This window comes from Ambystoma mexicanum, chromosome 5q (genome assembly GCF_040938575.1).
Source record: "Ambystoma mexicanum isolate Mex_15411 chromosome 5q, UKY_AmexF1_1, whole genome shotgun sequence".
Lineage (NCBI taxonomy): Eukaryota > Metazoa > Chordata > Amphibia > Caudata > Ambystomatidae > Ambystoma > Ambystoma mexicanum.
In genome coordinates, this window is record NC_090933.1 from 516508430 (window position 1) to 516524504 (window position 16075).

The 16075-nt window shown below is 46.1% G+C and overlaps 1 protein-coding gene across 20 annotated transcripts in view; it reads left to right on the forward strand.

Moving 5' to 3' along the window:
• Positions 1-440: 440 nt before the first annotated feature.
• Positions 441-16075, forward strand: part of DTNA (dystrobrevin alpha) — a 742978-nt gene continuing 727343 nt past the window's right edge. For 6 of the 20 annotated variants that reach the window (XM_069621001.1, XM_069621002.1, XM_069621007.1 and 3 more), the window contains exon 1: positions 443-680. In XM_069621001.1, the coding sequence (XP_069477102.1) occupies positions 664-680 (17 nt within the window). In that variant the 5' untranslated portion in view covers positions 443-663. Of the gene's footprint in view, positions 681-16075 lie in introns of all 20 variants that reach the window. The other 14 variants (XM_069621008.1, XM_069621006.1, XM_069621014.1 and 11 more) reach the window with 6 other exon arrangements.

The following is a 16075-nucleotide window of genomic DNA, read 5'->3' on the forward strand; positions in this document are numbered from 1 at the left end:
AAGGATGGGTTGGGACTATTTCCTCAGCTGTGCCCACCCAGTGTGTCTGGTGTTTCAGTCTATTGTAGTGAAACATGAAATGCTGTCACCTGCATCCGCTATACTACAGTAAATGTAGATTCTCGCGGTGGGCAGCCCAGTGAGATCTGGGGTGCCTTCCCCGGGGTTTGGAGAGCAAACGAGTGACCCCCTTCTTGCACTGTACCCCGGAATGGCAGCCTCAAAGGAATGGCGCGAGCTGCGGGAGGCAGTGCGTGCCCCCGCCAGGGAGGGGGGAGGCAGCAGCAGCAAGTCTGCGGTTTCAAACAAAGCCGGCTTGCCTTTCATCCTGCAGGGACAGGTAGAGCGAGCGCCCGCCACCGCTTTCCGGAGGAGCAGCAGCAGAGGCGGCGGGGCGGGCAGGCGGAGGGGCGCAGGGAGGGAGGGCTCCTGATTGGCGAGGCATCTGCCAGCAGGCTCCGGAGGAATGTGAAACCGAATCATTCCCGGGTTAAAGATAGACGCTGCTGCTGCTGCTGGGTACACGGCGGCACCCACCCACCGCCAGCCCGGGCTAAATGCAGCCCTCCTCTGCCTGGAGCACGCAGCCCCGCGCCCGTTGCCTCGGCCCCTCTGACCGCACCCCAGTCTGCGCAGCCCGGAGTTCCAGTGGCACTCGAGAGCATGGTCCACACTGCAGGGTGAGTCGCCTCTGCCTTCACTGTCCCGTGGTGCACGCCTTTAGTCCCTAAATGTCAGAGCAGGGCTGGAGAAACTGCCGAAGTTTTGCTTCGCGTGGTGCGCTCCGAAACACGCACGGTTGAGTTAAACATCACTTTTTTGTTCTTTGACTAGTCGCTCACACTTTGGTTTTGGTCGTATCAAATTGTAGGGTGACCAGATGTCGCTGGGTCATCTCTTAGCCGTCTCTGAGCGTTCAACACACCGATACATTCTGGGAGCTGCTGTCTTGATGACCTAAAATTCACCAGATCGCACTTAGGCACCTGAAACCAATGATTTGAAAAGGGGTTTCCCTAGTGAGACTGGTGCATCGTTTCAATTCTTAACCTGTTGCGAAGGAACTCGCTGCTTGGGTGATGGGGACGTGCACTTCTAAGGGTACGCCCGTCTGTGCGGAAAAGGTTAATGCGTTGCTATGGAGCCGTGTGTTAAAACGAGGGTAGTTTCCCCTTCTCGGGGAGAGGTTGCCCCAGTCCTGGTTTCCCTGCGCAGCCTGGAACTTCCACTCTTGCCTTTATAATGGGAAACGCCAGACACCAAGTAAACAAGCGCTGGGGCTTGCTGGCTGCCATTCTTCCTGGCCTGTTTATTTAGTATCCTGAAAGCCAAGGGGAAGCGCCTGGAGGGAGACTAGTCTCCGAGTCCTGGTATTGCTGCCAGTGCATTGGTCTAATGTGTTTACTCGACCATACTCCCATGGCAGGCCGAGATTCTCCTCTCCTAATCTTTGCATTCTGGTACTTGTTCTGTTTCTTTTTTTTTTTTAATGAAGTCAGTGTTACACGTCTCAGAACGCATACAGTAGCAAAGATTGGATGAGGTCACTTCGGGGACGTCTTAAGAGAGACCTGGCTCGCCCTATAGGAGCAGTTTTTCCCAAAATGAAAGGCCACAGCTCTCAATTGTATGCATGCTTAAGATCTCTACGTGACTTTTGCAATCCTGGACTTTCTTGTACTTTACTCCATGGTTCTCAGGTGGGGTGACCTAAGACTACAACTCCCAGAATGCAATTGAAGGAGACATGGAAGCTCACAACTGGAGCACACTGCCATCGGTGACATGGAGTCAGAAACTTTTACCCGTGCCATGAGACGTGGTGGCTTGTTGCCCTCGGTATCCTGGGAGGATTAAGGGAGCAATCTGGCCGAGAACCCGTGCGCAAGCTACGACTGGGGATGGAAGCATGCGTAAAATCATCATAAAAGCAGGTGCATATGGCAGTCTGGGTGAGGCTGGTTCTTTCTCTGCAAATATATTCAACCTATGATCCCCACACAGGCATTCGTTCAGTCGTCGGGCTTGTTTTATTTGCAATTTGAGACTTGTAATGCTGGTCGAATGTGGGGAGTACAACTACAAATCGCAGAATACATCAAATATAATTTGGGTTGAGAGACCTAATTTGTCATGGCATGGAGAGACTTGCGCGCTTTCTAACACTCGTTTCTGTTGAGCCATTTCAATGAAGGCGTCTTTCTGTTTTCTTGAGCTCGGGAAGGCAGAGCGCGGAAGCGGCCAGGTGTAATCCTCCCCACCTGCCTGCACGAGAGATCTCTCGGAGGATAAGGTCGTCTGTGAGCGGGGAAAGTATGTGCAGTGTCGGGAGGCGGGTGCTGCATTCCATCGTGGGATGCCGTTTCTCGTGGACTGGAGCTGGAAGAAAGCCCATCGTTTGTCACCAGCAGCGCCCACTTTACCTCCGCGGGTTTCGTGTCATGGAGACTTCGTGCTATATTGTGTGTCCTTATTCAAAATGTGTCACACAGCGAGTCCTCCGTATGCGCCCCCCCCCCACTATTTTGATGTGTGTGAGATGTTCTGAGTGATATCAGCACACGGGATGCAGTGTGCAAATATTGAGCTGAGCCGCTGCCGGCCCATTCTCCCGCTCCTGTTTATTTTTCCTCAGCCGCCTGAGGAGGGCAGGCTCAGGGCAGGCTCAGGGCTGGAAAGTAAACCCGCCACGCGCGCCCATTCGGAAGCCACTACTTTCTTCCTTTACTCGCAGAGCGGGAAAAAAGACTCTAAACGTTAGCGTCCTTTTCTTGCGCTGCGCGTCAGTTGAAGTAAAATATCTTCGTAACCAGTGGCGCCAAGAGGCTAGTAACCATACCCCAATGACTGACACCTTGTGTAAGTGTTTGGCAATAAAAGGTTGTGGTTTGTATTGCACATCACGCATAATAACCATATAATATGTAATGTAGACTTTTGGGCACAAGGTCCAGGGTTGTGCCCGCCTGGCCCGTGCCAACTGGATGGGTTGCCGGCCTTCCAGGTTCTCCGCAAAAGTTGCTATCCACATCCCCTTTCTGCCAGGCTACCATTTTTCTCCCTTGCGTCACTAAATCATTGCCCCCAAGGTGTATGATCAGAAATTGGGGGTGGGGGGTCCCTAAAAGCCACAAGATCTGCGAGCCTGTCATGAATGTCTGACCAGTCAACCCCCCCCCCCCCAAGTATCCCCACCAGGACATGATGGTGCTTTGGAAGCAGGTTTTTCCTTTGTCTCCTCCGACCATCTCCCTGTTCTGAACACAAAGGAGTGTCCTACTAGCCGCGCAGATTTGAGGGGGGCATCACGATCTGTTTGTGAAGAAAGTTCATATTAGTTCTGGCGTTATATTTGTAGCAGTCTGATTTCCACCCCCCTATAGTTTTCACTTGTTGTGGCCCCAGTCCCCCTTGCCAGGCTGCTGTAGCTGCAACTATTCCAAATGAGTGAGTCCCATATTCTTTATTGCCCCTGCCAGCCCTGTTAATGGTTTTCATTAGCACCGCTTTGAACTGAAATTGGCTTGGTGTTGAGCCGTCCCTGTAGACCAGGAAACGTCCCTCGCAGGTGGGCGTTTGCCTTTGTATTGGTTGGTAGTGCACACTGGACAGTTGCCCCCGTCCTTATACAGTATATATTGATTTCCCTTTTGCAACCTGTCTTAGATGTCTGTACTTCAATAGTGACACTATCTGCCTTTACCCTTATATCCAATATGCCCAAGCCATCGCTGGCTTTCGTGCTTGATGCTATCAATTCACTTACCCTGAAAGCCCCGAAATATGCCAAAGGAAAATGCTGTTTTAAATAGCAGTGTCTCGTATGGGTGGGAGAATATTGCGTCTAATAGCCACATCAATAGTACTATTTTTGTGGAAATCCAACGGGCGCCTTTTATCTTTTTGTGGGCCCTCCATTTTCCCCATCCTTTCAAAGCGTTTGATTTTAATGCGCTGCAGGTTGGGTCCGCCCCCTGGAGCTTGGCAAAATAAGCCACTGCCGTTAAATGCCTTTTCATCCATTCTTTCTTCACTCCTTGTCTGTATGCCCACTCCAGGAACTTATTGATATCCTTTGTTGTTACAATTTCTACTTGCGTTAAACACGTAATATTTAGTACCGTTTTCAGACACTTACTATATTGTGCGGTGGTGTTGGTTGCCAGCGCCTTCTTGGCTAGGCCTAGTAGCAACTCTGTTGCAGGGTCTGTGTTTTTAGCCGTTGACTATCTCCTGTCGACACCCATTTTTGAGTTGTCTGCTGCTGTTTGTAACATCACCCGGCCAGTACTCCCATGTAAGAAAATACTCCAGTTGGTTTGGTCATAGAAAATAAGTCCAACCTGGTTCCAATGTAAGCCAATTTAGACCCATGAGAACACTTATCCTTGCTTCATCATAGATGCTCAGTTAATAAAAAGTCATGCTCCGCTAAGAAATATACAGGCTGCTACACCAAAACGTCAGTCTGGCGAGCTAATACTACTTATCATGCTTGCTTTATCAACTATGATGAGTAATACATGTCATGCCACGGTAGCAATGGTTAGACTGGCTGTACCAAAATGCCATTCTAGTAATGTAATGACACACATGAAGTTGCCTTTGCACGAAAATACCAGTAAAATGTGCCAAGTCAATAAAGTATGTGTCAAAACTGCTCTAAGATATCCCAAGGGTGAGAGAGACACACACCCCTTTCTCACACATACACCCCTTTCACTCCCCAGACCACTCTTTCACCCCACCACACACACGCACCCTTGCCCTTTTCACCCCTCCCCTAGGGTGACCAGATGTCCCGGTTTTGCCAGGACGGTCCCGGTATTTGGTGCTCTGTCCCCCTTTCTCAAGATTATGCTCCCATTGGAAACAGTAGTGGTCATGTTTTTTGTAGTAGGTCTTCATAGCTGGCAGGCAGGAATGCACAATCTCGCACATAAGAAATGCTGCATTTTACAAGTTAAGATAGTGTTAGTTTGTGATACATTCTTTAGAATATGTGTTTCTTTGAACAGTAACATTCAAACCCCCTTCTCCTCCAAATGCTACTGAAGTGTAGTGCCTTGACAGCCACTTTCAAGAGTTAGTCCTACCTTTATGTCAGTTGCCCTGTCCCGATTTTTTACTTTTTAAATCTGGTCACCCTACCCTCCACCTGCCCACACACCATTTCACCCACACATACATCTCTTCCCACTTTCATTCACACTGCATTCACCACACAGGCAGAACCCACCCAGAACATTTACATACACACTTGCATTCCTACTCATTCACCCACTACTCACTGACCCATACACCTTCTCCCATGTCCACTCACACTGACACTGCATTCTCCACACAGGCACACACCCACCACATTCAGACACGCACTACCACATTTCATATCACTCATACACCACCTCTTACATCCACTCTCACTGCATTATCTGCACAGGCACACAACAACCCACCCAGAACATTGAAACCCACACACTATCGCATTCACCCACCTCTAGATCTGACACGCACTTTACACATGCAAAATACATTTTTTTAAAAAGCCTGATCTGTTTTGCCAGCTTCGGTCCCTCATTCCAGGCCACCCTCAGCCACTCCGTGCTGCTCATATACAGGAACCAGGAAGCTGTGGGGAGATTCCTGGTTCCTGTATATGAGCCACAAGGAAGCTGGAGGAGAAGGGGTTGGAGTTCAATGTGGCATGAGACACGTGCTACATGTCATGGTCAGCTCCAACACCTACTGAGCGCTTCCTTCTGGCGGGTATCCAGTCAAGTTTAGAAAAAAATGCATCGAAAAAATGCATTTTTTTGTAGGTAAATTTTTTTTATTTTATTTTTTACAAAAATGGGTGTTAAGTGTTAAAAAAACAGTGGTTGAGGGACCCCCCCCATTACATTTTTTTGAAAAAATGCATTTTCCGACGCATTTTAATTCGAAACTATGGCATTCAAAAATATCACTCTATAACCCTTCTGAAGCTGTAAGCCCCGGCCCAGCTGTCACCCTGATGGGTGACTAATGTGCCGTGGCACCCCCAGACCTCGTGTAGCAGTGCCCCCACACCGCATGAGTCCGCGCTACTCCAGGAGCTTAAGTTAAAAAAATATATATCTTTTTTTTTTCAACAGGCTTAATAAGGGAGATTGCTGGGGTAGCAAGGGAGAACACAGGGGTCGCAGCTGTGACCCCAAACAACGTCCTTGATGTTGGGACTTGTAAACCCATACTTGTTCCGTAGGAAGCAAAACTATAAGCCCAGAATGCAAAGCGGATATGGCTATTAAAAGAAAAACACTGGACTGCATAGGTGTGCTCTCCATGCGTGACACGGGACGAGCTTCCAACTGCGCGGTTAATCGGGACCCTCGTGTCCAGAGTGGCTGAAAGTGTTGGGCCTTTTCTCTGCACCCTGCCATTGTGAGACTATTATACAGAACACATAACACAAGACTACAAAATCATGTTTTCACTTTTCTAAATGCAAAGCCCTATCGCAATCCCGTGACATTTTATCTGTAACTTTTTCAAGATAGGAAAATGTAATTCCAACAAAGGCCTCGGTTTATGTAAGTGGTGACCCATGAACTGGATCGAAGGGTGGGTGGGGGGTGCTATAATGGTGCGAGAGGTGCTGCTGACTGCACAGAGACATAGGTGAAAAAGCAGCGCTGAGCTTGTACACTTCGAATGCGCTGGTATTTTGTAATCTGTTCCCAGCAGAAGTGTCGCGTTCTCTACCGGCACCTTTCCAAACCAGGATAGATGCACACCTGCAGTCTGTGCACCAACTGAGTCTTCAGGCCGAGTCAAGGCCATGTCCGCTTAGTGGGCCTGGAATTCCCAGGTCATGATGAGCTGTCGTTGGCCTGATGAGCGTCATGCTGGGGTTAGTCGTGTGACCAGAGCAGGCCTGTTCTTATTACATGTTGCTGTGTCCTGCAGGGAGGGCGTCGGGGCCTTTCAATCTTTCAGTTGAACTTGAAAGCGGCCTTGGGCCGCAGGACGGCCCCCAGCAACTGCCCCTATGTTTCCAGTCGGCAGCCTTATAGAATGGCAGCATAAGTACTTTAATTATGGGGCTTTATTTGTGTGCTTTGCGACGCTGGCCTTACAAGCTGTGTTTTCTGGAGCCCTTTTGGCTGTCACTTCTCTCAGGGTGCACAGAAGTGTTATCTTCTCGTGGCCTTTTAACACCGGTTCCTCCACATCAGCTACTTGCGGACAAAGAAGGATGTGTAGCTTTTCAGTAGGCATTTAGTGTTTCTGCTCCCTGATGGCTAGCCGTCTTGTGATAATCTGTGGCTATTAACCCCAGCTGTATTTCTTTCTCTGCATCAGGGCTGGCCTTAACTCCGGAAGCACCAGGGGCTAGTCAACAAAATTTGGCACCCACAACCTGGGTACTTGCAGTGGTCAGGGGAGGAGGGGGGCAGCCAAATGTTTTGTTTTTGTATTTAAGTGCTTAACTCTGGGCAGTTAAGGACTTCAGTACAGCACAGCTGTCAGACCAGCATGCTGGATTGACGGCCGTACTGCATTGTAATAAAAAGCACCCAGCTCTCCTGCTGGCGCACCCAGCACAGGCAGGTGAGCAGTGCGCATTTAATTAAAATAGGGCACCTGCCGCACCTTCAACCACCACACCAGCTCGTGGGAGCCCTTGAAAGTCTCCTCCGAGCTGGTGTGGTGTAAATGTTTATTGAATGGCCACCCTCAACACAGGGTGTTCCTTCTCCCCAAGCTAAGTGTCGCACAATAAACGTTTAATGCCAGTTATTTAATTCAGCCCTATTTCAACCTCATTTCAACAGGCCCGGCTTCAGGAATTTTTATCTGGGTGGGCCAGGTTTGTGATCTGGGGGGCCCAACATCTATTGGGTGTGTGTGTAGGAGTACCCTAAAAAAGTGCTGCCATTAAGCCAGATTTCTCAGATCCATGATCCACAAAAAATGTCTGCCCAGATCTGGAAAAATCCATTTGCACCCTTTAATTGGTTTTGACTGTTACGCTGCTTTAAAAGGTGCATACGCCTGGATTCATACCCGTGTTGTTAGGATCAGGGGTGGCACATTGAGCTGCAAGACTACTTGAATGTCTGATAAAGTCTCTTGTTGGGATTACACTCAATTTAAGGCTAAGGGATTCTTGGACAAGGCTGACGGATGGCCCTGGGTAGGTGGGACATGGGTGTGGAGCTTACGGCGGGAGTAATTAATGGCTGTCTCGAGTGCAACTAGTGTTACATGCTTTAACTAGTCTTTTTCTATTATTGGAACTGTGTGTTTAGGGGTATGACTCTGGCTGGAAACAGCCCGTTCACCTCGCCAGGTTTTGCTGATCTAAAGTAATTTGCCCTGTTTCAGTCAATTTGTTTAAGTAGGAAATCTGCTCTCGCCCTCCACCTGCTCATCCCTTCCAAAATCACAGGCTCTCCATTATCCCTTCCAAAATCTGATCTTTTCTTCCATAAGCTCCCTAAATACTTTGACCTTCCATTCGCTACTTACTTCATCTTCCATCCGCTCCCCCATCTCAATAAGGAAAAATATTGCCAAAGCATGACAATTAAACCTGTATACTGTAGAACCCTTAACAAGATCTGAGAGACTAATCCCAAATGCATCATGCCCTAAGAACAAAATATCTGTACCTTTTTCAACATAATCCTATAATTGAGCTATCAACAAAACAGTACATAGCAAAAGAGCAGAACAACAGTGTGGCAATATCAATCTACCTATTGTGATGAATCTGATGTGTCTCTCCCGGGGGTGGCCTCTCCCCATGTGGCCAAGGGATGGCAGCTGCTACCTGATCCTGACCATGGGGTTGGCTATATGACAGAAGATCACATGGGGGGGGGCGACCCTCAGGTGGGTTGCGGGTGGAGGGGTGTTAAGGCATCATCGGACAAGACATTGTATCCCCCTTTCTCATTTGAGGATATCCTTGTCATTCCCCATGCCCTAATGGCATACTGTAATCCGTACCCTCACTGACCCAAGGAAGACACAGAAAATATCTGCCCAGGTTTTGCATATCAAGGACTGACTTGCCCTTCAAGATAACTTGGATTAGGATTTGGTTCTTGGTTATCAGAAATAGACTTTTATTTTCCTAAGTGTGAAGGTACTGTAACGAGGATGAGGAATCAAGTAATGTGGGCCCAAGCACAAGCTGCCCTATAGTTGTCACAGAAACCTACCTGAAGCCAGGAAATGTACACCGGCACACCAGCTGAAGAAATGACGCTGGCTGGAGAATGCTATGTCCCTCGGTGCTGACCAAAGAACCGCAAGGCTGGAGTGGTGTCAGTGGAGGAAAGTGGCTTTTTGAAAAAGGAAGGAAAAGCAGATTGTAGACGACAGTATGCAGTGAGAAGGCCAGAAGGCTTTGGAGAGTTTCTGGGCATTAGCTGGTATTATGAGGCAGACTCTACTGAACCAAAGCCCGGAGAGACGCAGAGAAGAGAAGCAGGAGCTGCGAGAGCCGATGGAGCTGGAAAGCAGACACAGCAAGAAAAGGCAGAACACCAGAAGGCTGCCAACGGCTTGCAGCAGGAGACCCGACGTACGCCCGCCCGGCAAAGCCAGGGGGTCCACTAAGGGGAAGCCGGGACACTGGGCTTATCAGCAAGCCTGCCAAACCGAAGTAAATACAAGTAAAGCACATAAGAAAGAACGAACAAGGGAACTTCCTTTAAAGAGGCTAAGTGAAATATGCAGAAAAGACTCAATTTTGTGGATGTATGCAATACGTGTATGAGAGAAACCCTGGCAGGATAGTGTACTGGGGGAGTTCAAGACAATACAGTATAGATAAAAGAAACTGTCAAGTCTAAAAAGGTGCACAATACATATATAAGGAAAGCAGTGGAAGAAAAATATACCAGGCTGGTTTAGAGGGAACCACAGGGGTCATCAAATTTGCGAGTGTGTACCAGACAGATATAAGCTAAAAGAATGTACCCTTGAGAAAAGTCCTGACAGAAAAGATACCAGGCAACTAAAAGCTGCAAGAACACAAACAGAGGAGAAAAGCCCATGCAAGAAAGAATACCAGGCAAATTAAAGGTGCAGGAGCATAAACCTGAAGAAAGCCCTGGCAGGAAAATATACCAGGCAGAGTAAAGGTGCAGAAATACACATATATGCAAAAGCCTTGGCAGGAGAATATACCGGGTGAATACAAAGTTGAAAGTAACTTTCAAGGAGAAAAGCCCTGGCGTGAGACGTATACCAGGTATAGTCAAATTGAACAGTGTATACTATACAGTACCCATGACAGTCCTGAGCATGATATAATAGGACTGCTGAGGCTGTGAAATCATGTTGAAAGGAAGTGGAAACTTGGCAGGAGAGTACACCAGGGATCTGAGTAAAATACAGGTTAGCAGCCAAGTTGTTTTGTGTGGTTGATCAAAGAGTCTTAAAGAACTGACATTCTTGAACCAAAAGGAAGAGTGAAGAGAAATCCAGGGGAAGGGAATCTCTCTCTGTAACAAGAAACTCTATCATTCTGGGTCATTTTTGTGTTGGAGTTACGCATTTTCCTTTTGAACATGTGTGCACTACTGAAGGCCAAAGACATATTTTTTCTTTTCACCTTAGAGTTATTTTCCTTAGATGGGAGGGCCAGAATAGTACTTTGGACACAGGACAATTTGCTTTAGACATCCTGACCTTGTACAGACCCGTAGGTTTGATTTTAGGCAGGGAAACACCTCTTGGAGTAGGAACTGAGAGGCATTTCCCACCCCTTTTTATTTTAATAAAACGTCTTTAACCAAAATCATGAATCCACTGTGTCTGCTTCTCATTCCTGGTACTTCAGAGTATCTTCTCTTCCCATTTGATATCCCCTTTCTATTATATTCACTCCTTCACTTTTCACCCCCCAGTCACCTTTCATCAGCTCCCCTAACCACAATGAACACCTACACCCCCGGCCCCTACTTGCACCATGTCTTCTTGGCCTGGCTGGAGGGACTCAATGATGATGCCACCTGCTCCACTGCAGGGGCTCAGCAATGAGGCCCCCAGTCCCAATTTCTTCTCAAATGGTGTGTGCTCAACAATATCCCCCTGAATACAGTCACTACTCCCAGCTGGCCACCGAGGAGATGCTTGTGGTACAGCCATCTTGTTATGAAAGACAGGCCTCTTCTCCTCCTCGATAAATAATAAAGCAAGGAATAGGACATTTTGTTTCTTTTAAAATTAAATTTTGAAGCACAAAAATAGTATTTTTTTATTGTTGCAATTTTGCAGCACATTTTAATTGAGTTGAGGGTGTGCAGTAGTGCTAGCATGCGTGAGAGAGAGGAATCTGAGCATAGACAGTGTGGGTTGAGGGGTTTCCGGCTGCCTGGTATGTCTCCCGTTTGGGTGTGGCAGTGAGGAGGGGCCGCTGTGCCCCTGCCACCCCCTTTACATCATTGCCTGGTACATACTGTTTACAGTTCCATGTAACAATGTCCCCTCAAAAAAAAAAAGCGGTGTGGCAAAAAAGGTGCAACAAGGCCGTGGTTTGCAGCGACGACATCACTGTGAACCTGCGGGGGACACCCCTGCAACCCCTGTTTTACATTTATTTTTGTTTGTTTTTTAAATTTCCCCCACCCCCCAAGGCTAGTAGGGAACAGCCCTGCTCTCTTTGCAAATGGTCACCATACATATAGTCGCTAGTGCCTTTTCCCAGCGACTATATGTAGGGCGACCATTTGTGTGGGAGTAATATTACTGGATATCCTGTTTACGTACTATTTATAAAATGCAGTAGTCCATGAGGATTTCTTGTTTGACATATTTACATTGATTTGCTATTGATTGTCACAATTTCCTTCAATAAATATGGCGTTATATTTTCCAAAGAAAGGTGTGTGTGTCCTTGGCGAGCCCTGACCCCTGTGCTGCCCATCAATTAAACCATGAGTGGGCCTTTTTTGGAATATCTCATACTGTAAACTTAATCACGTCTAGGGGCACCTAATGTTGGCAGGAAACACACAGTGAGATTAAATATTTGACCCGCATTAGACACTTTGGTTAAGTGGTAAAGCCAGAATTTGACCTAGCCTGAAATGTAGGTACTTGACCACACATCCTCCCAGCTCAAGCTGGTACAAATATGTATTGAAATTTGGTTTTAAATACCTAAGAATCAATTTAAACAGATTACTTTCAAAATGCACAAGTTACTTGATAAACCAACCTGACAATGTATTACATTGTAAAAATGGGTTGATGAAAGAGTAATAGGGTAATTTTGTTTGGAATCTTGCATTGCATGGAGGGGAGCACTCCTGTTTGCACCTTTTTGCAAAAGGGCCCATACAGGCAATTTTAATTGTTTCCTCCTAGTGCTAGAAAAGTAAATGGCAAAACATAGGTAAAAATGGCCTTTTCTCGTCACTTATACACTACACGTTTGCAAAAGTGTAAATCTCTCCCACAATAAATGATTTGAAAATCGGCTTGCTTTTACTAATAAAGCTACAATCATATGTTGTCATTTTCCAAGTACTGCGGAGTGGAAAAAGTGGTGCTAAAACAATGTTATGATTGTAGCTTTATTTTCTCCATCCTGAATAGAAGCCTACAAGCTCCAGAATGCAAATGAATGTTTAACACAGTTCGTTCTGTACCCCCATAATTTCTAATCACTCAACAATCGCACTTCTAGCTTATTCAAACCATATATAATTTTAAGAAAAACGTCCCAAGTACCCTTTTCGCATCACTAATCGCATCCTATTTTAAATAATATGCTGCTGAGACATGTTAAAAAGATGAGGCCCACCTGCGAGGGCCTATGCTGACTGATTTTGGGAGGAGGAAGGCAGAACAGGGTGCCCAATGTCCATGTGTCCCTTGTCCTGCTGTTAAATCCACATCTGATTGCACTCTGCAAGAAATATTTCAATACCCATTTTTTGGTTTTAAAAGATGTGCACTGTTTATAGTATGGCAGCAGCATAATACAAAATGCTATTTTCTTGTATTATTTTCCAGGTATTCATGATCCATCTTCTGAGAGGCAAATGTTTATGGGGGTTAGGGGTCACTCCTCCAGTCCCGCTGCCACCAGTGCGATCACACAGTAAATAACTTCAGTTTCTGGCACTGCCTAAACACCCAGCAGTTACATCACATTTTACAAACAATACACATGATGTATTGTGCTTGCATGCAAACACTGTTAATAGTTACTCCAACAGTATGATGTCATCAAGCCAGTACTAATCCGTTGATTTCATGAAAGGTTCGGGCCGGGCAGGCTAGACTTCCGTCATGACAAAGATGCATATTATTTAGATCAGAACCCAACTGGTAAGTATCATTGAAAAGATCTGAATCTGGTCCATACTCGCCATCCTAGCAGGAAAATTATCATTAGGGCCATTTTGGAACAACTCGGTGAGGTGCTGCTTCAGTTTCTAGATGTAACAAGCAAGGCACCTACTTCTAGGCATATACACTTTAGCTTAGGGAGACAAAATAATACACATTGGCAACACCCAACAGTTTGGGCTTTTGAGAACACATGGGATAGGCATTTGCCAGGCACTGCCATAAGGGTACCGCCTGGACAGAAGGTGGGAACCTCTGGAAAATGGTGCAAGTACCTAAGCATATTATAATAATTTGTATTTATTTAGCACTACAAACCCTCAGGCATCTGAGCGCTGCTTATTACCCGCAGTGTGTGGCACTCATTTATCGACCTCAGAAGGATGAAAGGCTGAGTTTGGCCTTGCCGGGATTCAAACCTGCGTCGGCAGGCTCTGCACGGATGTCAAAGCGAGTGCTCTACTCGCTATGCTATCTGACCATAGGATGTCATTGTCTGGCAAATGTCTTCTGTCTAATACAATGCATAAACCAACACTGTTGGCTTTGCAATTCTTTTAGACAGGACTTCAGTGCAAGGACCCAATGTGAGGACACACATATTGCTTTTAAATCTACTGGCTGAAAACACGCATTAAGAGATTTTCTTATTACAACAGGAGCTCATTTACAGAAGCCATGAAGTCATTTAACACTCAAAAGGATGCTTAGCTATAACACAAGCACAGAGTCTGATGTTACTTTGTGACAGAGTTAGCTCTTAGAGTACCCAAGAGGATATGTTTCAGCACGGAGGGGCAGGTAGTTGTTGGGAATTCCATACGGATATACATGGTAATGGATGGGTAAACAACCAAACGTGTCCATAGAATGTGACCCTCCTAACATCCTTTCCCCATCCCCATCCTATCTGTACCCCAATACAATTCTTCTGGTTTACACCTAATAGCTAATGCTAATCGTTAAATCCCCCCTGCCTGCAACACCCCCATGGCGCCCTGGGTCCCATTGATGGTTAACACCACTGGCAAGGCCTCCTTTCTACAGGGGCCCAGGAGGTGGCATGGGGGGGCCTGCCCCCCCCCTGCTGGAGTCGGACCTTCATATCCTGCCCCTTGGATCCCTCCCCCTGAGCTACCAATGAGCCAAGAACTAAGCTGGTTTACAGAAAATATATTTGTATTTATTTTATTATAGGTAATAGAAATGACACTAAACTACACACACCACCTTCTTTGTGGCTCACAATTAACTTCTTGTTACACAAATAATCACACCAATGGGTTGGAAAAAACACAAATTGTAATACTTTTCTTTCTACAGATTTCACTTCAAGAAATAATTAGCACTGGTCAGTGAACACCACAATTTACAGATGTAGTGCTGTGCAATTTCGTTTTTCCTGCAGGCTTAAAAAAGGCTGGCAGTTTGGTTTACAGATTTGGACAAATGCATATGACAATTACTATTTAACCCACACCTCTGCTCAAGATAAACACAGGGTGATTTAGCAGTGTTTTTTTCAGACCCCCGAAGACCCTACTTTGGTCTTTGTGGGGGAAGTCAGAGAGAAAAATTGGGGTGATAGAAGAATTTTGGATTTCAGAACCCACTCCACTTAAAGGCCTGTTTTGGGGAAAGCTGCACCCATATGCTTACCTTATTAAATTACAGTCTATAGTTTTGAGCGCACACTGGGACTGAGATTTGCTAATTTCAAATTATAACAATAATCACCCTGTGGTGTTCTGCCAAGGGGAATTCATTACATTCATATTTTTAGTTAAATAGGCTAAGGATCTGCCCACTATAAAGGGAAAGGATTTAAGGCCAGCAAATTCCCCCATATTTTGGTTACAAAGGGCTCATGTCTATGTACATTGAAAACCTCTGTTTTAAAGTTCATGAAAGCCAGCTGCATTTCAGAACCCTATGGAAAAATTGTGCAGCGGTTTGGTCACTCCACTCTCAAGGATGACCCCCAGCTCTCCACCACAGGACCCAGTCAGATTTGAGGCCTTCCTAGCCATAGACCGCGCCACCCAAAATGCAATATCTGCAACATCTCCTTTTGGTGTTTCCTTGTGGCTAGTTTTAACAGCTCCTTTCACAATGGTAATTTAGGAGATCTTTTCTTTCCCCATAGTGCATCCACTGTATATAGCAGTAATAACACCATCAAGTTTACAATGTGGGGCAGCTCCCTGCAAGAGTTCTCGCACCCAGGATTGGACTGTTACCCTTCTCTCTCTCAAATCCAGCCCCTCTCTAAGTTTCGGTTTAAGAGTTTGGAATAGACATATGTCAACTTCCCTTGGAAATTCTTCTGTTTCTATGTCCGCTTTTGGGAAAAACTTAGTTTTGTAGCAGAATGTCATCATTTTACTAGCAACTCCATAATATACATATATTCTGCTTCAGCTACTCATGGGGAATTTAATAACACGACAGACATTTCCACATCATGTTGCACGGCCGTGTGGCAATTTTCTGCCATTTACACAAAAAGCATAACAATTATGAACACGCAATTTACTCCCCACATTCCTACTTTTACCCAAGACCAGTTTGCCAACTCATAAATTTGGGACATTTTCAGATCTGCCAGAAACCCATTTTAGATGGCCATTACAGTTCCCTAAATCGCAGGTGGAGGAATTTTATTTCCAAAAAGTTGCCTGGAAATGATCTAAACGATTACACATAAATACAATTC